Source organism: Talpa europaea (assembly GCF_964194135.1).
Source record: "Talpa europaea genome assembly, chromosome: 13".
Taxonomy (NCBI): Eukaryota; Metazoa; Chordata; class Mammalia; order Eulipotyphla; family Talpidae; genus Talpa; species Talpa europaea.
The window spans coordinates 38,786,567-38,807,328 of NC_140080.1; the positions used below are offsets into that span (position 1 = coordinate 38,786,567).

Here is a 20,762-nt window from a genome sequence, read left to right on the forward strand (position 1 = left end):
ACAAAGTTAAAAATAATGAGAGGGCCTCCCTGGTGGTGCAAGGGGTTAAAGCACCGCACTATGAAGCAATCCTCAGCCTCTGCAGCACGAGTTGGATCCCCAGCCAGCCAGGGAGCAACACACATGGCGCAGCAGACTCTCCTGTCTCGCCCGCTGCTCCCCTCAGCAATGTATTTTAGTCAGTCTGCCTGTTCTGTTCCCCACTCTGTCTCTGGTAAATACTCTCACCCCCCGCATCTCTGGCCTGTATCCCAGCTCTTGTATGAATAAATAAATCTTAAAAAAAAAAAATAATGAGAAAGGAGAAACTGAAGTACATGTAAATATTTGCTTTTTTTGGTAACAGGAAAGCAAACATTTCCTTACTACTATTCTCCATTAAAATGAAACTGATTCCTTGGAGAAAAAGCTAACTCCAATTCCAGAACAAGAAAACACAAGGTGAGTTGGGAACTTCTTGTGCCATTAAGCAATGAAATGTTCCAAGACTGATGGGAAGATATCAAAAGCGCCTCAGCACCAGCTTGAACAGGTTCCCACTAGGTAATTTAGGAGAATTTGAGCAGTCAAAGCATAATGATGGCAATAGATTATAGCATATATGAAAAGAATCCATTAGTCCACAGTGATCTGAAAAGAATGATAAAAGAAAAAAAATGTAGAGCAAAAGGAAAACCTCTTCCTTACAGAAAAATACCTAATAAATATACATGAAATGATAAAATCAGAACTTACTATAACTACCAGTGAAATCATCAGCAGAGAAATGATCCATGACTGATACCATTTCATCACAGTTGCCTGATACATAGGATATTCACTTAAGTCTCAAAATATCACCTTATAAAATACTCATTAATTATAAAAGGTAAATAAAAGGTTTGTTTAAAATACACATATATTTAGAGAAAGAAAAAGGGAAAGCAAATGTGGCAAAATGTTAACTGATAAATTTCTTGAAAAGTATATGGATGTGGGCCTCCCCGGTGGTGCAGCGGTTGAGCGCTGGGTTGTGAAGCTGCCCGCAGCCTCTGCGGCGCCGGTTCGATCCCCAGCTGCTCCCCGGTCACCGGAGGAGGGTCCCACATGGCGCGCAGACCTCTCTTGCCACCCGCTGCTCCCCTCAGCAGTGTGCTTCGGTCCTTCTGCCTGCTCTGCTCCCCGCTCTGGCTCTGGTGAATTCTCTCACCCTCCCGCGCTTCTGACTGTACCCAGTGCATGTATAAACAAACAAACAAACAAATAAATAAATAATACATGCCTCTTTAAAAAAAAAGTATATGGATGTGTCAACCAATTATTTTCACTTTTCTGTGGGTTCAAAATTTGTCAAAGGGAAATAAAGCTATAGAAGTTTGAAAGTAAAAAAATGGAAAAGATATTCCATATGAACAGTAACTAAAAACCATTTCTAAAAATAGAGGAGCACTTCCTAAGAGTTCTATTTACCAGCAAGATAACAGAATCTAAATTTATATGCATCTAATAATACTGTATCAAAATACATAAAACAAAACTGAACTATAATAAACAGGTAAATCTATGGTCATGTGAGATTTTAATACCCCTCTCAAATAACAACAGTAAACCAAGAAAACAAAATAGTAGGCTATAGAGTTGAACAATTCAAACTACAAATATGACCTTATAACTCTACAATTACAGAATATTCTTTTTCATTTTTATATAGAGCATGTATAAAACTGATCATATACTGAGTCATAAGCTTATGTCTTATGGGAGACAGCACAAGATAGACTTCTGCCATGTGGCTGGCATTATGCTATTCCCTCACTGGGTGAACATAGGTTTTGCACTGTTGATAAATTGTTTAGTCATTCATTTTTTTTTTGTTTGTTTTGGTTTTTTATTCCCTTTTTTTTTAATTTTTTTAAATTTTTTTTTAAATAATAAATTTTATTTTTATATTCCCCATACAATTGCAACCCCCCCATTCTGACCCCAATCCCTCCCCTCCCGCCCCCCACCCTAGTCATTCATTTTTGTGTGTACACTATACATATAAATTTATATGTGCATATTATATATATATGTACATACATAGAGTGTATGTTACATATTTTTTATTGTTCACTTTTTATGTGTGTGTATATTATTTCACAACTTAAAAACAGTAAAATCCTTTAGGAAAGTACCAACCATCCTCCTATCAATACGAGTCCAATGCAGCAGGTACTTCCTTTATTTCATTGAAAACTGCTGTTTCTTCAGGTGAGCCTAGATGAAATGATGGCCTTATATTTGGAGGCTTCCTTGTACAAAATTCATATATCTTTAACCCAAGGCAGCTCAATTAATAAAATAGGTAAAATCACTCACAACATTAAAATAATTTTCCTCTTTGTTTTATTTATTTTTTAATCAAGCACATTAGCTTAATTTGCCTAAATTAAACATTAACTAGGTTTGTGCTTAGGCACCAGAAAGAATCACTTAATTTGGGGATTAACTAACACTATGCATAGAAGAGGGAGCAGCAAAATTATCTAAAGGAGGGCAAACAACAAAACTGTTACCCCAGAAGAACTAATACAAGATAACAGCCTATTGTAATCTTAAGGCATTGCACCCTGATATATTATTATTAACATTATTATTGTTATTAATCATCATCAGTAACATTTAGTGGAGGTTTACCACTTGCCAAGCACTATTCTATATATATATATGATTTTCTCTGATGATTTCATCTAAACATTTCAAACAAATCCAGAAAATAGTATCCTACTAGTTCCATTTGATAATTGAAGAAACTGAGGCCAAGAAATAGGCCAAGGTAACTAAAGTAACAAATACAAGAAATGGAAATGTGACCTGACTAGTCTAACTTCAAAGTATGTAATTTATCCACTAAGCTATCCTGGCCTGCCCCTAGCATTTGATGATCTCTAAAGGATCGTTTTTTCCCTAGCATTGTATGATTTGAATGTGTTTTAATGTACCTATGATAAAGCACTCAACTAGGTCTAATAGTCTCAAATTATAGAGACCAAAATAAAGAAGCTCAGCAAAAACTCTTTACATGACCTGAAAGTTAGAATTCAGATTCCCTTGGGTAATCAGAATTGGTCTTCCCCATATTGATCCCTTCAAGAAGAGGCAGTGTTTCTGTCCTCTGCTAGGAAATCACTGAATATTTTTTCCTCAGATGAAGACAGATGGCACAGACAATAATAAAAGATTCTAGCAAGAATTAAAAGTATATATTTGCAATGTAGTCAACATGATCTTAAGACACAACTGAAATAAATACAAACTGGACAAAAAAGATCCTCTCTTTTAAAATGACCAAATAATTTAGTGTGAATGAAGTAAACTGCTTCTAAACTATTGATAACAGCCTTTAAAAAAGAGTATTGGTGATTAACTAGGTATATTAAAGTTAAAAAAAATTCTTAAATACAAGACCTACATTTTTTACATAATACTTAGTGATTCCAGTCAAGTCAAAATATTCTCATTTGTTCTTTTAAATAATCATGAGTGGGGCCTCCCTGGTGGTGCAAGGGGTTAAGGGTCAACACTATGATGCTATCTGCAGCTACTGCAGCACGAGTTTGATCCCCGGCCAGGGAGGTGACCCACATGGCACAGCAGACCTCTCCTGACTTGCTCGCTGCTCCCCTCAGCGGTGTATTTCAGTACATCTTCCTGTTCTGTTCCCCACTCTGTCTCTGGTGAATCCTCTCACCAACCCCCCAAACCTCTGGCCTACGGCCCAGCTCTTGTATGCAAAAATAAATAAATTTTTTTAAATAAATAAATAAATAAATAATCATGAGAGTTCTTTTCTTTATAAAGCAGAACTAATTGTATAAAGGATTGTTTCTCTTTCAGCTAATTCTATACTGAAAATAATATAAAAGTCATAAATACTCCTTATTCTTCATTAGCGGTATAAAGTACACCTCAGAAAGGAGCATGCTGACATTTTCTGAAAGATGAGAAGCTTCAGGAAAAGAGCAATAAATTGGTTGAAAATATATGGTAACAAAGCACTTCTCTTTGAGACCAGAAGAATGGAAAAAAGAATTTATTAGTTCTAGAAATCCAAGATGACTTAGTATAATTATGGTTACATGCAGAATTTGATGGCTGGAAATGAATTCTAGTTAGGTTCACCCTACAGTCCTCATAGCCAATCTGCAGACACAGAGTAGTCATATCCCTAGAAACCAGGACAGATCTCCAGTTGGCATGAGTTCAATGAACCAGATAAATAATTGTATCACCAATATCTGCCCGTAGCCCATTTTCAGTGAGATGAATTTTCTTGTTCATGAGGTCCACGTGGAAAACAGCATGCTCGGTAATGGGGGTCTTCTCGGTGTGCTCTTTTCCCAGGACAGGAACTCGCCGGGGTCCCAACAGGGGATCATCAAATCTCATCAGTTTCACTTTGGAAAGATCTACAGCAAAAGGATTACAAGATGAGCATTTAATTAATCACTGACTTAAACCCCTGGCCAACTCTAATAATTCATGTCGTAAACATCGGTTGTCACATTTTCATCAAATTATTAATAAATGAGACACTCTCAGGAAGCAAGGTTAACTACAACAAATCTTTATCTTCTGTCAAACTGAGAGATTCTATGTGATACATCTCCTGAAGTTATACACCAAGAAGAATGACTGAATACATTGTTTAGCATTATCCTATATGGTCTTTCAAATCACTTTTTATATGCTTCAATTAACCATCTTTCAGGATATCGAAAAATCTAAAATTTATTTCCTTCTTGTCTTGCTTCCTGGAATACATTAAGACTGCATTCATTAGTTATAGTTTTGTTTTTTGTGGGTTTTTTTTTTCCTTGTAAGATACTTCTGGAGAATTACTCTAAGAGAAAGAGCATTACCAGTTTCTTGTTTTGCTCAAAGGATGAAAGTGTTTGCATTAACAAGGTGATGAGAGACAGGAAAGAAGGGGAAGTACAGAGGGGAAAGGGAAAGGGCAAAGCTTTTAGAATTTTGAGCTTCTGGAGGAGCGCCAACCCTCGCCTGCTTAAGATTGTCCTGATTGCTCTTGTGAAAGCTGATAAGATGGCTCCTGGCGAAGAAAACACTTGTCCCTTGAGCAAATTTACAACCCAACAATCCTGCCAACAACTGAGCCCAAAAGAAATTTATTTATTTCAGCAATTCTGAGACTTCCCAACATCAAATGATTTTATTTTATATGGTAGAAAAACACCATAAATGACTACAAATGCTCATTCTGGCTTTACTTCTCATTCTAAGTGCAGCACGGCTGGTTATGCTTAACCTGACCCACAGAAACAGAAGATGTTTTCTGAATTACTCCCCACCTCTTGCTAAAGTAGATCACTGGGTGGTCTGTGAGCTACATTCCCTCATGTTGCCTGTAGAGTACGAAGCTTAGCATGAGAGGGATAAGAGATAAAAGGAGACATTAATGCAGCTAGCGGCTACGCCAGGAGTACAAGTTATCCAGGCATTCTACTCTCTGTGGGAAACAAAGACCAAAGGCCTGCAAGTTTAGAGCAGGGATCTTGGGGCTTACAGAGTAATTACCTGCAACTACCATGAAGGCAAACCCTGCCTGAGAGTTCTTGGAGAGTCTCTGCAGAGACCATACAATCTATTCTCAGACAAGAGCTCAGCCCTGAAAATTAAAAAGGGAAAGGCGCGGACACAGACTTCGTGACAGTCAAGTACTTATTTGGGGGGAAGAATACAATTCATTTTAACAACTGTACTTTAACAAGCACACAGGCGATACCAAATATTCTGCTACGGAAGCAGTGCCAAGTCTCGCCACAAGATTTTATGCACAAGGCCTTTTACTGTAGATCTGTTTCTCTCTCTCTCACATCCCTCATCATTCCAAGCAACTCTGACTCAAACTATTTCAAAGAAGCCTTTAACATTCCACCAGGCTTCTAAGTGACAAAACACATTTGCTTTGTTTCACCCTGTTGTTCATTACTGCCAATAAATTCTTGGAGCTTTCTTAGGGGGTGTACTATCTTTTCTTATCCCAGACCTCTCATCATCACAAATGTTGAAATTTAAGTCTGCAGCTACACAAGAATTAAGGCATTGAGAGAAAAGGAGAGAGGGACAGAAAGTCCCTAAGGATTAATAGTGTGAAATGGAGCCTTTCACCTCCAAGTTATTAGTTCATACGTGGCACATGCCATGAGTGATTTAAAGTCATTATCATCAAATAGTTGCTCGGTGGCCTTTGTGAAGTAAAATGATGGTTTTAGTCCAGTTCCTCCTGGACCTATATCATAATCACCCTCAATACAATTGGCACTAATTGGACGACTTGCCAGCTATTTCAGAGACAGACTGAGAAATGTATTCCTGAATTTTACTCCTTTCCCATCTCAAATACTCTGCCCCCTTAGACATCAAAGCATCCTGAGGGCTTCTGGAAGTCTCAAGGTTAGAGCTCTTCTGAAGATAGTTGGAGGAATATCAATTTCAAAGTGTCCCCTAACATTTCTATTTTCTAAAACCCACAGCAGCCACTAACATCAACCTTAAAGCACTGTAGGATAATATTATTCACAGCTAGTGTGACAAAGGATGTAAGAATACCAGAGGCTCAGTGAGAAAAGACTTACAAAACATGTTTAGTACAATTTTCAAGAAACTAGTCAGTGCTGTATCTGAGTATATTTAAAAGGGAGGCAGGTTTAACATTATATAACACATTTCAATATATCATCTCATGCGTCACAACCTTATAAAAATCCCATCCAGTGGATCCACACAAATATCTGCTTCTTTTAAAAGCTACCATATTGTTCTTCAAGACTGAGTTCTTCCTGTAACAAAATCTCCCTATGCCTGAAAATATGCAATATAAAACAGCCTAACAAAAGACCACAAAATGACCTCCTAGATATTCATATTTTGAAACTTCCAAGTATTGCCTTTTGTGGCCTACAAATTTTGTTTCTTTCTTTTCCTACAAATTTTAAGGCTGGCAATATTACTGTATAGTAATACAGTGGTTTCCTGGGGGAACATGATAAAAGTCTGTGATGACATGGATGACCCTGGAGACATTTTGCTAAGTGAAGTAAGTCAAACAATAAAGGACAAATAATTGTATGGTACCATTTACACAAGGCACAAAAAGTCAAATACATAAAGGCAGAGTGCAAAACAGTGGTTACCAGGGTTAGAGGATTAGAGGGGATGGAGGGAGGTAAAACAAGGGACTATTGTTTAAGGGGTATATACGGTTTCCACTTGGGATAATGAAAAAGTTCCAGAGACAAGTGGTATGATGGGTGCACAACAGTATGACTGCACTTAATGCCACTGAATTGTATACTGAAAAATGACCAAACAAGCCAATTTCATGTCACGCATATTTTAGCACAATTTTTAAAAATATCTACAAACACAATAAAATCCTTAGCCCTAACACACTGCTAGTGGGCGCAAAGAAAGACAGTGCTGCCCTCCTGCTAGTGCAACCCTCCCCCACCCTCATAGGTATAATTTCCAGGCATCATGCAAACAGTATTTCTTTCTTTTCTTTTAAGTTTCTACTTTTTTTAAATATATTTTTTACATCATTGTTCATTTTTAAACAATGTTTGCTTTTCTCCCCCACACCTCAGGTGTAGTCCCCATAGAATTTCCTTCACCAATGCACCTGTGCACCATCACCTCAGTCCCCTGTGCTCCTCCCTCCCTTCCTCTGATCCCTCTCCCTCCTCCTCCCCTGCAGGATGTCTCTGATTTATAATTTGTCTGTTTTTGTTTTGTTGCGTTTTGTATTGTTATTGCTTTTTTCCCCTGATGCCTTATTTGGTTCCCCTATATTCCTCCTATAAGTGAAACCATCCGATATTTTTCTTTTTTCTGCTGACTTATTTCATTCACTGAACATGATTCCTTCAGCTCCATCCATGTTGCTGCAAATGGCATGAGTTTATCCTTTTTGACTGCGGAATAATATTTCACAAAAAGTATTTTCTTCATAAATCCATCTCTGATTACTAACAACTAGAAATAATCCCACTTTTTTCTGTGCTGTAAATTTTACCTATCCCTCTCTTACTGCACTCAGCAGTTTCTCTCCGATTATGACTATGTACTCAAGTGGCTCAGTCCCCTGCCCCGTCCCCAGATGCAGCCTCCTAAAGAGCACTACTCTGTGGCCTCCCCAAGCTCCCCAGTGCAGACACAGGAGTCTCCACAGTCACACTTATCTCTACACACACTTTACACAGTAATCTCTCAAGGAAGGTCCACAAAAGGTGGACAAATGACTTCAAAAGAACAAAAAACACATGGAAGAATGAATTCCAGGCCTTCCGGTGGCACAGTGGGTTAAGTACAGCGCTGTGAAGTTGTCCACAGCCTCTGCAGTGCGGGTTCGATTCCCGGCCGGCCAGGGAGATACCCAAATGGTGAGGCAGACCTCTCCTGTCTCGCCCCCTACTCTCCTCTCAGCAGTGTTTTTGGTCGTCTGCCTATTCTGTTCCCCACTCTGTCTCTGGTGAGTCCTCTCACACTCCTGTGTCTCTGGCCTGTATCCCAGTTCTTGTATGCATAAATAAGTCTTTAAAAAAAAAAAAAAGAATGAATTCCAAAGGGTCACAATTTACTTTGAATATAAATTCTGCAAATTAAGTCACTGGGATTTGTTAATCTTTTCAGAAAATCTTTATGGTGTTGAAATGTGACACAATCAACTCTTGATTGCCATTAAAAAGAGAAGTGAGGGGCCTCCCCGGTGTTGCAGCGGTTGAGCGCTGGGTTGCGAAACTGCCCGCAGCCTCTGCAGCGCCGGTTCGAACCCTGGCCATCGGGCGAGGGTCCCACATGGCGCCCAGACCTCTCCTGCCGCCCGCTGCTCCCCTCAGCAGTGTACTTCGTCACTTCGTCAATCTGCCTGCTCTGCTCTCCTCTCTGGCTCTGGTGAATTCTCTCACCCTCCTGCACTTCTGACTGTACCCAGTGCTTGTATAAATAAGTAAATAAATCTTTAAAAAAAAAAGAGAGAGAGAGAGAAGTAAAATAAAGCAAAATAGGGAATTTAAATGCTAATTTGTCTTCATAATTTGGAAAAAAGTGAGACATACTAGCTTCCTTCACACTCTGCTCAGCTGCAGACCTAGTTGAATTATTTAAAAAATACTATAAACTATTATACTAAATATAATCACAGGAGATCTAGGTTTAATCTTGATAAGAAATTAAGATTGCAAATTTTGCCTGAAAGTACACTGTTTAGAAAAAAATGAGTTTTGGCGTCAAATAAATCTGAATGTGAATTCCTGTTCCAGGAATTACTATTTGAATGAACTTAGCAAGTTACCTAGTCTCTCTAACCTCCATTACACTATATGGAAAAGGGAAATAATAATACCCTCTTTGCTATAGGGTTATGAAAGAATTAAATGGGCTCATATGAGGGAGACATGCAATAACGTTCACTGTTTCTCTGCCTTCTGCCTTCTCCAGGGACAGGCCCAGTTCAGCAGCATAGTTTGGAATATTATGGATATCTGTTTCTTAATTCCAAATGCCTCTGAGAGAAACTGTTACAATTTAAAGCTAGATGGGATCCCTGATGATCAGGTAAATGCAAATCAAAACCACACTGAGATACCATCTTACAGCAGTAAGAATGGCACATATCAAAAAAACAAGCAACAACAAATGTAGGCGAGGATGCAGTGAAAAGGAACTCTCCTACATTGCTGGGGGGAGTGCAAACTGGTCCAACCATTATGGAAAGCTGTCTGGAGGTTCCTCAGTCTATTGAAAATGGAGCTACCATACGATACGGCAATTCCACTCCTAGGGATCTACCCAAAGGACACAAAAACAGTGATTCAAAAGAGCACCTGTACACCTATGTTTACTGCAGCACTATTTACAATAGGCAAAACCTGGAAACAACCCAAATGCCCAAAAATAGATGACTGGATCAAGAAGATGTGGTATATATACACAATGGAATATTATTCAGCAATCAAAAAAGATAAACTGATGCCATTCGCAGCAACGTGGATGGAGCTAGCAGGAATTATGCTCAGTGAAATAAGAAGGAAAAAGAAAAACATCGGATGGTTTTACTTATAACAGGAATATAGGGGATCCAAATAAGACATCAGTGTAAAAAAATAATAATAACAGTACAAACACAACAAAGCAAAAACAGACAATTATAAACCAGAGACATCCTGCAGTGGAGGAGGAGCACAGGGGACTGAGGTGATGGTGCACGGGTGCCTTGGGGAAGGAAATTCTAAGGGTTTTCAATCTGAGGGGATTGGGGGGAGCAAATATTGTCTTAAAAATGTAAAAAATGATAAAAGTTAAAATTTAAAAAATCTAAAAAAAAAAAAAAGCTAGATGGGGCCCTTGGAAAAAATACTGAATCCAACATCCTCATTTTACTAAAAGAAAGATCAGATCTGAGCTTAAATGAGATGACAAGTCACCAAGCTCCCTAGTCACAATGTCCCGAAGAGAATACAGGTTTCCTGATTCTGGGTCCAACACTCTTCCACAGCATTACACAGCTGTCTCTAAGCAATCTAGTTATTTTCCCTCTTCCCCTCTGCTTAGAACTCATCGAATCCACAAGTTATTGCCAAATATGCATTTCAGGGAAACCCATTTACCTTTAATTCCTCGGTCCATTTTCATTAAGCGCCTGATTATAGAATCGCGGTTATCACCTTGCCTGATTTCAATTTTGGTTGAAAAATGGCCATTGGATGGCTGAGGATTCACTAGGGAAACTGACACACCAGGCTAGGAAAATAAGGAGAAAATGATTGTTACCAGAAGTCAAATGTGAAAACTATCAAGGAAAGGGGAATTCTCTGCTAACTTTTAATGTCTAATGAAATGAAGATTTGATTCATATGTACATGTCAACCTTCATGTTCGGGTCACTTCTACAAAATTTACCTTGCTTTTTCTTTTGAAATACCATTATTATTCTTTTTAAAGATTTATTTGTTTACGCATACAAGAGCTGGGTGTAAGCCAGACATGCAGGAGGTGAGAGGATTCACCAGAGACAGAGCGGGGAATAGAACGGGCAGACTGACCGAAATACACTGTTGTGGGACAGGAGAGGTCTGCTGCTCCATGTGGGTTAGCCCCCTGGCTGGGGATGGAATTTGTGCTGCAGTGGCTGGCAATAGCTTGATAGCGCTGTCATTAACCCCTGTGCCACCAGGGAGGCCCAGAAGATTTGATTCTGATATTCCTTACTCTAGTCCAAGAGATATTCAGATAGGAGAGAAAACGATCTCATGCTGATAGCCAAATGCTGATGTAAAAATAACTTCACTGCATATATCAAATTGATGATGGATAATAACAATAATTATTTTTCTCTTCTGTAACTACCAGATACGGCATTTCAACTGTGTACCAGACACTGGACTAAACATTTTATCATCATTAACCCTGTACTCTCAAGGGCAATTCATCATAATCCTTAATCACAGATGAGAAGTTAAGAGACAGAAAGATTAACAAAGTAGCCCAAGGTGACATAGAGAGAGCTAGGATTAAACCCAGTTTTATGCCATACTACCTCCCACATTATATAAACTACTTATTATTTTAAGAAGAAAAATGTCGACTGAGTCTTGTGAAGAGGCCAACATACTTAATGTTGGAATGCTTGAAATGGTTGGAAGTGGTTTGAAATAAACATATTTGTATAGGGAACACCATATCATGTACCTATAGTCTATGGTCCAAATGACCACATTTTAAAAGTTTCTACATCCTGGGCCTCCCCGGTGGCGCAGCGGTTGAGCACTGGGCTGCGAAACGGCCCACAGCCACTGCAGCGCCGGTTCAATCCCTGACCACCAGCGAGGGTCCCACATGGTGCTCATACCTCTCCTGCCGTGCCGCTGCTCCCCTCAGCAATGTATTTGTCAGTCTGCCGGTTCCCTGCTCTGGCTCTGGTGAATTCTCTCATCCTCCTGTACTTCTGACTGTACCCAGTGCTTGTATAAACAAATAAATCTTTAAAAAAAAAAAAAGTTCTACATCCTGGACCTTCCTGATGGCGCAAAGGGTTAAGACACAACCTATGGAGCTGGCCGCAGCCACTGCAGCACAAGTTCGATCCCCAGCCAGGGAGCTAAACCACATGGTGCAGCAGATCTCTCCTGTCTCACCCACTGCTCCCCTCAGCAGTGTATTTCAGTCAATCCGCCTGTTCTGTTCCCCACTCTGTCTCTGGTTAATCCTCTCACCCCCCACAACTCTGGCCTGTACCCCAGTTCTTGTATGAGTAAATAAATAAATCTTTAAAAAAAAAAGCTTCTACATTCTGACATAATGTGAGTATTAATTATATGCTAAATTTGGGAAAGTTCCATGATCATGATGACCTCATTCTTTCAAAATAGGCCTTTTCTGTTTTCTGGGCTTTCAAGTAAATACAGTAAAAATAACAGAGTTCTCTGCTTTTAAAGAAAAGTAGGGTATTTTGTGGACTTTCACAATACATTCCACTGGACCTTGTCACATGCTGTCACTCTGAATGAATTCTTTGAGAGTAAATAAATATAGTCTCCCACAACACCAAAACCTCTTTATATGTCACTAGTGGCAAAAAAAATATGAAAAAAGAATCAGTCTGGTTTATGTCAAATAACAAATATCTTGAGTAACATAGGAAATCAGGATTCAACTCAAATGTGAAAGCTCCTGAAAGTCTTACATTTCAGGGCCTCCCTGGTGGCACAAGGGGTTAAGATGCAACCGATGAAGCTGTTCACACCCTCTGCAGCACGACTTCAATCCCCAGCCAGCCAGGCAGCAACTCTCATGGCGCAGCAGACCTCTCCTGACTCACCCGCTGCTCCCCTTAGCAGTGCACTTCGGTCAATCTGCCTGTTCTGTTCCCCACTCTGTCTCTGGTGAATCCTCTCATCCCCCGCATCTCTGGCCTGTATCCCAGCTCTTCTATGCATAAATAAATAAATCTTTAATAAAATAAAATAGGGCCTCCCTGGTGGCGCAGCAGTTGAGTGCTGGGCTGTGAAGCTGCCCACAGCCTCTGTAGCTCTGGTTCGATCCCTGGCCGCCGGTGAGGGTCCCACTTGGCGTGCAGACCTCTCCTGCCACGTCCGCTGCCCCCCTCACCATTGTACTTCGTCAGTCTGCCTGTTCTGCTCCCCTCTCTGGCTCTGGTGAATTCTCTCACCCTCCCATGCTTCTGACTGTACCCAGTGCTTGTGTAAAAAATTAATTAATTAAAAAAATTAAAAATAAAATAAAATATAAGTCTTACATTTCAGGGGGCCTCCCTGGTGGCGCAAGGGTTAAAGTCAGCACAATCAACCTATCGCCAGCTACTGCAACATGAGTTCGATCCCCAGCCAGGGAGCTGACCCACATGGCACAGCAGAACTCTCCTGTCTCACCCACTGCTCTCCCAGCAGCGTATTTCAGTCAATCCACCTATTCTGCTCCCCACTCTGTCTCTGATGAATCCTCTCACCCCCCATACCTCTGGCCTACACACCAGTTCTTGTATGCATAAATAAATTTTTAAAAAATAAATAACAAAAGTCATACATTTCAATTCCTATTGTATTTGTAATAAAAATCAGTTTTTAAAAATCGCATTTTTGGGGCCTCCCTCGTGGCACAAGGGGTTAAAGCACCATACTATGAAGCAATCCGCAGCCTCTGTAGCACAAGTTCTATCCCCGGCCAGCCAGAAAGAAACCCATATGGTGAAGCAGACCTCTCCTGTCTCACCCACTGCTCCCCTCAGCAGTGTATTTCAGTCTGTCCACCTGTTCTGCTCCCTGCTTTGTCTCTTGTGAATCTTCTCACACACAACCCCCATCTCTCGCCTGTACCACAGCTCTTGTATGCATAAATAAATAAATCTTAAAAAAAAAATTGCATTTTTTTTTAATCTCATGAATAACATCTGATACCATCTATCATGGTAGAATAAGGTTAAGTGAGTATTAAACCAACCAGGGAATTAGGGACCTCAAATCTAGCCCTATTTCTTTTTTTTTTTTTTTTTTGTGGGACCATTGCTGGCGGCCGGGGAACGAACCAGCCTCGCAGTCCAGCCCTCAACTGCTGAGCCACCAGGGGAGGCCCAAATGTAGCCCTATTTCTAACAAACCATGTGGCCTGGACCAAAGCAATCAGTTTCATTGGACCGCTCTTCCTTCCATCTTTAAAATAATGGGTTTAGAGGTAATGACCTCTAAAGGTCTCTTTCAATTCTAAAATGCAATGACTCAGTGAGATTCTTTCAACTTACTTCAGTTCTAAAGACATTAAGTGGTTTTCCAGGGCAGCAATCTTCCCTGACTTTATCATCTGCTTCAGAGGCAAACTTGACTTCTATGTGTTCTAGCTAAATAGAGGGGAAAAAAATGGAAGTCATTAGTATCACTTAATACGATTGAAATTAATCACCATCTCATCTCATCAAAGAGCAAGACTAGGTTCTCCACTTACTATGAAATGGTCTGTGGAATTTTATTATTTTCATGCAAACATTAAATGATTTGTAAATTATTTAAAAATCAGATATTTCATAGTATTGTTATTTTTAGACTCACGTAGCCATTTTCTGTAATGAAATATGGTATCTACCTACTGTATTAAGAAAAATGAAAAATAGCATAAAAGGCTTCCACTTAAAGTTCAGAAATTCAGCATTTGAGAATACAAGGTTCCCATTTAAATAAATGGAAAAACTCAGAAATGGAACATATTTCATATACCTGAATATAAAGTGAGCCTAAGTATAAGGTGTTTCCACCGCCCCTGTAAAAAGATCCAAGCAGTTTTCTGACCTCCATGAATATATATGAACATTTAGAAATATATAAAATCTGTCTACTAATTCTTAAATTATTAATGTAATTATTAACTCATTTAAGGAATCCAGTGGCCTGGAAGGCTGCACATAGCCCTAGGAAGGGCAAGGACCCTGGTTCCACCGCTGGCTCAGGATCAGGCCTAGAGCAAGGTTAGGGACAGAGCCAGCAGTAGGCTCAGGGTATATGCAGAGTCTCCCAGAAAGAGGAGAAAGATACGGTTCAGATACCCTGTCCACCCCCCAAATTTGACTCATTATAAAATAATTTATAAATAGCTTTTTTCAATGTTCATACTTCACAAATCAATTGTATTCAAATTCTAAACCTACATTTTTGTGCTTTGATGTCTTCAATTATTTGAGTCCTTTAACACAGAACCTCTAACATAGAACCATTGTTTGAGTCCTCTAATACAGTTTTCTAGCAAATTATCCATCTTTCCTACTGCCTAGTTATCATAAAGATTTTTAGAATCTATATAATATATTTGTGACTGGGGCAGGAAGATGGGGCAGGAAGTGTTTGTAAGGGAGAAACTCACAGAAATGTGAAAGCAACTGGTAACATTCTAGTTCCTGAGCTGGTCAGTAGATTCAAAGATGTTCAGCACATTATTAATAAATAAATTAAAAAATGAGGCAAAACACGGACCAGTGATAATATGTCAATAACTAAGGATTCTAGTAAGTTCAATTATGTGAAGCTGAGATCTAAAAAGGATAGGGGCTGAGAAGAAGCAATTCAGAGTACCCCATAATATATTTTAAAAACATCTGAGTACAAGGTATCTCCTCATTTTTTTAAAACATAATATATATATTTTTATATATAAAATAAGTGAAATAAAACACATTATTTTTTCTTTCTGCAACTTCTACACTCACCCTCCAAAAATAATTTTAACTGACATACTAGCAAAGGTATTAAACACAAAAAATGATGCTGATAACAAGTTATCATAAAACTCAAGCGCTGGATTGATTATATTTACTATACTTAACCAGTTATGATAATCCTTGGCCCCTCTTACCTCAAGGGAATTGGTCAGGTAGACTATATTTTCCATAAGCACTGCCTGTTCATCAAATTCTAACTGTAAATCCAGAACACGAGGTCCCATCTTCTCCAGATTTTCCTAATAGCCAAAATGGTTTAGAAAAAAAAAATCACATTAAGAATATGCTGAAAAGAAAATATTTTCTCTAAGACAATTGCTTTTCTCTCAATTGATAAAATCTTCAAATTTCAACAATTAAAGTAAAGGTCTCTGCTATATGGTTTTTCTTATCTATATTTGCTTGTTAATAAAATTACTAGCTCAGAGTAATTACCATTTAAAGTATGATAAGATAAAGGCATCCCTGAAAAGACTGGAAGGACAAGATTCACAGATTTATAAAATAATATGGTTTTATCATTGTTTATTTAAAGTAACTTAATATGTAAACCCGAATACTTCACTTTGACAAGAAATCAACATATGGAAATATGCCTGCGAGTCACCAAAAACAATTTGAATTTTCGGAGATACCACATTTTCAAGCTACTTCAGAGAACAGTGACTTAATAATGACCAAAAAAAAAAAAAAAAAAATCCTAAAGATATTCCTACAGATTTATAAACGTTTTAAATGTCATACTATATGGGTACTCAGATAATCCTATGATATGTAAAAGCAATTTATTCTTAGTTTTCTTGAACATGAAATAAAATATTTGCCACCCAAAATGTAACCTTTGGGATACAAGTTCATGTGCACAAATACAGATACAGCTGAAAACACACCACACTGATATGATTCCCGATATTGACTGTTTTCATTTACCATCCAAGTTCTGTTTCTTTCCCATGAAAAAGCCATTTTCTTATTTCTAGATTGAATCCTTTTCAAAGTTTCAAAGCAATGTGTCTGGCAAATCACTGATATTACTAAAAAAAAACATTACCACTCAAAAGTCTAACATTGGATTTTCAAAGAGTCAATTCTTGAACTTAGTAAAACTATTCTTCCAATATGCCACCAGATTCTTTAACAGCATGCCATCAAAATTAAATGTCTTTGCAACCAATAACCGGATATTTTGTTGAATTCACATATTGATAACAGATCTAGCATTTTGATCAATGGCTCTAGCAGAGTAGGAAACCAAAGCATTATAAGCATACTAAGAGACAATTTGATTGGTATAGATCAATCCCAAATTCTGAATTATTTCTGAAAGTTAAAACACCATAAGGTTCAGATAGCTGACTCTGGTTTATTCTAAGAATACAATCTCTGCTGATATAGAATAGGCTAAGAGTTTTTGTCAGGCCTCCCCGGTGGCGCAGCGGCTGAGCGCTGGGTTGCAAAGCTGCCCGCGGCCTATGCGGCACTGGTTCGATCCCCGGCCACCAGAGGAGGGTCCCACATGGCGCACAGACATCTCCTGCCACCCGCTGCTCCCCTCAGCAGTGTACTTCGGTCCTTCTGCCTGCTCTGCTCCCTGCTCTGGCTCTGGTGGGTTCTCTCATCCTCCCGCACTTCTGACTGTACCCAGTACGTGTATAAATAAATAAATCTTTTTAAAAAAAAAAAAAGAATATAAATTACATGAATAACCACTATCTGTTCAACAGGTTGGAAGACACCAACTAACATTTTAAAAAGATTTACACAGCCTACTTCTTGACAGTTAGCATTTAAGTATGGTAAATGTATTTTACTTACTTCTCACAGTATTTCTAAAAGGTGGGTACTACTAGTTTCCTCATTTTATAGATAAAAAACATTGGCCCTGAGAATCGAAGTGATCTGTTTAAGTCCTTACAACTAAAAAGTGAAAAACAGGATTTGGACCAAGATTTATCTGATGTCAGAGCCTGAGATCTTATGTAAATACAGTCTTTTTTCTGTTTCTCTTCATAATAAATTCAGTAAATTAGTTACGTATAGTCGCCCCCCCCCTTATTCACAGGGGATACATTCCAAGAACCCAGTGGTGCCTGAAACCACAGATAGTACTGAAACCTACATATGCTAAGATTTTTTTCCAATATATACATATACATGATAAAGTTTCCTTTACGAATTAGGCATAGTGAGAGATTAACAATAACTAGTAATAAAAGAGTAACTACAATAACATATTGTAATAAAAGTTATGTGAATGTGGCATCTCTATTAAAATAGCTCACTGTAGGTAATATTCTTGGACCTTGGTAACTGAAATCGTGGCAAGCAAAGGCGGGAGGGCCAAGGGGTGGGGGGTAATGGGGAGCTATGGTGTATGAAAATAAGAGTCCAACCCAGTGATTCTTAATAGGGAAAGTGTGGAATTGGGCTGACTTTGCTCCAGGAGACATTTGGCATTGTCTAGAGACATTTCTAAGTTGTCACATCTTGAGAAGGGTGTGGGGGAGGCTCTACTGACATCTAGTGGGTAGAAGTCAAGGAAACTGATAAATATCCTACAGTACACAGAACAGCCTCCCACAACAAAGAACTACCCAACCCGAAACATCAATAGAGCCACTGTTGAGGAGCTCTGTTTTACCAATACAAACAACATTTATCCTGTTAAGCTAAATTATTTAAATATAAAATCTTGGTTCCAGTAGGAGCTAGTAAAAACACTCAAATGTAAGCTAAAAGAATATGCTTCCACCCCAAAATGAAAAGAAGGGATGGTAAAGCATGAAAGATTCAGTGAGTGTAACAATTCTATACCAATATTTTACCACAATACCTAGTTTCACATACTAAGAAATGCACACGCAAACACCAAATCTGAGAGCTCATTTCCCATAACCACTGACTGAAACGTGCCATTTTAGCCATTTCTTGGGGAAAACTGAACCCAAAGTTTCCCCCTTTCCTTTACTGTTTCAACATTACTCCTGTGGTCATGGGGTCCACAGCTTACCTTAATCATGGCGACAAATGGCATCACTTTCTTCATGTATTTCTTCAATTCTGGCAAATTGCCTAGTTCACTAGCAATGACTTTGTTATCAGGCAATTTTCCATTGTTGGTCTAAAAAAAAGTTGGGGAGGAAAATATTTTAAAGAGAATGCAGGACAGAAGATGTGCCTGAAGGAAGCAGCCTGCGTGTGCTGACGAGCACGAGTGTGCAGCCCCGAGCACCATGCGGAGTCAGAGGTGAATGAATAACACAAAAGGGCTTCTGCGATCCCCTCTTTTAAGTGCAGAGGACATACCTATTATTCTCCCTAAAGATTTATTTATTTATTTTATTTATGCATACAAGAATAAGGGTGTAAGCCAGAGGTGCAGGGCTAAGAGGATTCACCAGAGACAGAGTGGAGAGCAGAACAGACAGATCTACTGAAATAAACTTCTGAGGGGAGCAGCAGGCCGACAGGAGAGGTCTGCCATGCCATGTGGATTAGCTCCCTGGCTGGGGATCGAACTCAGATCGCAGCAGCAATAGCAGATAGTGGTGAGATTTAATCCCTGCGCCATCAGGGAGGCCCAACATGCCTTTATTTATGGTAAAGGACAAAAGCAGGTACATCCTGATGACTATTTAGTTTTTCCTTATAACAACTGTACTTTCACGATTTTAGATCTTACGTGTCTTCAAACTTCTAGAAACATGTCCTTAGTCACATCAAAATGAAAAAAATATATATATATCACAAGAGTCCTTGTATAACAAGAGTTATACAATATCTGTTTTAAATATTCTTCCCTATAAATTGTTGCCACAAATGTGAGAAAAAGAATTCCTAGCTACTGACCTCTTAAAAATAGTATCTCTAGAGGCCTCCCTGGTGGCGCAAGCATGAGCTTGATCCCCAGCCAGGGAGCTAACCCCTATCATGCAGCAAACCTCCTCTGACTTGCCCACTGCTCCCCTCAGCAGTGTATTTCAGTCCCTCTGCCTGTTTTGCTCCCCACTCTGTCTCTGGTGAATCCTCTCAAATACACACACACACACACACACCCCCGCGCCTCTGTCCTACAACCCAGCTCTTGTATGCATAATAAAATAAATCCTAAAAAAAAAAGTCAAGCTTCATATTTTTTCAAACATGATGAGCTTAAGATTTCATGATTTCCAATATTGAATATAAATAATAATCCAAATGGCAAACTCAGTCCTCTTACTTCTTAATTTTAACCATATCTATGAAAAAGTTTCTTACACTTTTTAATTCCATACAACTAGATGCAGTGTATTTTCTGCAAGTTTCAGACATAATGAAAAAATAGCACCTTTTTCCCTCAGCATTTATATAGGAGTCATCAGGGATAAGAAGGACAATCCATGCCTGAAGGTAAGACGAACCTGCAAGCACTACCAACATCCTTAAAACAAAATCAAGTAGGCAAAACCCAACAATGTTAGGAGGAAGGTCTCCTAAGAAGATCACCTCAAAGTGCCTGCGTAAAACTGACAGGGTGATGTGCTGCCAAGATGGATAGTTCTTCGCCACATAGATGGTACAGTGCGAAGGTCTCTGAGGGGGCTGCTTCTCAGTCTTCTGTGGAGAAGAAGAAATTTCATCACTCTCCTAGAAGCCAAAAATGAAAAGAACCCTCCCCAATTGACACCACTATGCCACTAATGTGAAAAGGCATGCCGCTACACCTCCAGTTGACGATGGCCTAACACGTTTTAATGAAAGTTGTCTTAATTTTCATCACTGTTAAATGTCTTTGACCAGTAACTTTTAAGGAATGATCTTGAAAAAAAAAAATGACTACCAGAAATTATGCTCCTGAAACAAACCAGGAGGAAAAAGGAAAATATTGGATGACATCACCTATAGGAGGAACATGGGAAACCAAACAAAGGGTCAAAAAAAAGACCAAACTTGCAGACAACAACAGATCTGAGGCTTACAGCAGGGGAGGAAGGGGATCAAAACGGGAGGGATGAGTACC

At 39.0% G+C, this 20,762-nt stretch overlaps 1 protein-coding gene across 3 annotated transcripts in view; it reads right to left on the reverse strand.

Annotated features, from left to right (window-relative positions):
- Positions 1-4,224: 4,224 nt before the first annotated feature.
- LARS1 (leucyl-tRNA synthetase 1) overlaps positions 4,225-20,762 on the reverse strand; it is a gene marked incomplete at its 3' end in the record, with an annotated part of 52,117 nt that continues 35,579 nt past the window's right edge. For all 3 annotated transcript variants that reach the window (XM_084251911.1, XM_084251912.1, XM_084251910.1), the window contains 6 exons: positions 20,249-20,359; positions 18,774-18,884; positions 15,898-16,002; positions 14,300-14,395; positions 10,653-10,785; positions 4,225-4,430 (listed from right to left, as the gene is read on the reverse strand). In XM_084251911.1, the coding sequence (XP_084108037.1) occupies positions 4,225-4,430; positions 10,653-10,785; positions 14,300-14,395; positions 15,898-16,002; positions 18,774-18,884; positions 20,249-20,359 (762 nt within the window). The remainder of the gene's footprint in view (positions 4,431-10,652; positions 10,786-14,299; positions 14,396-15,897; positions 16,003-18,773; positions 18,885-20,248; positions 20,360-20,762) is intronic.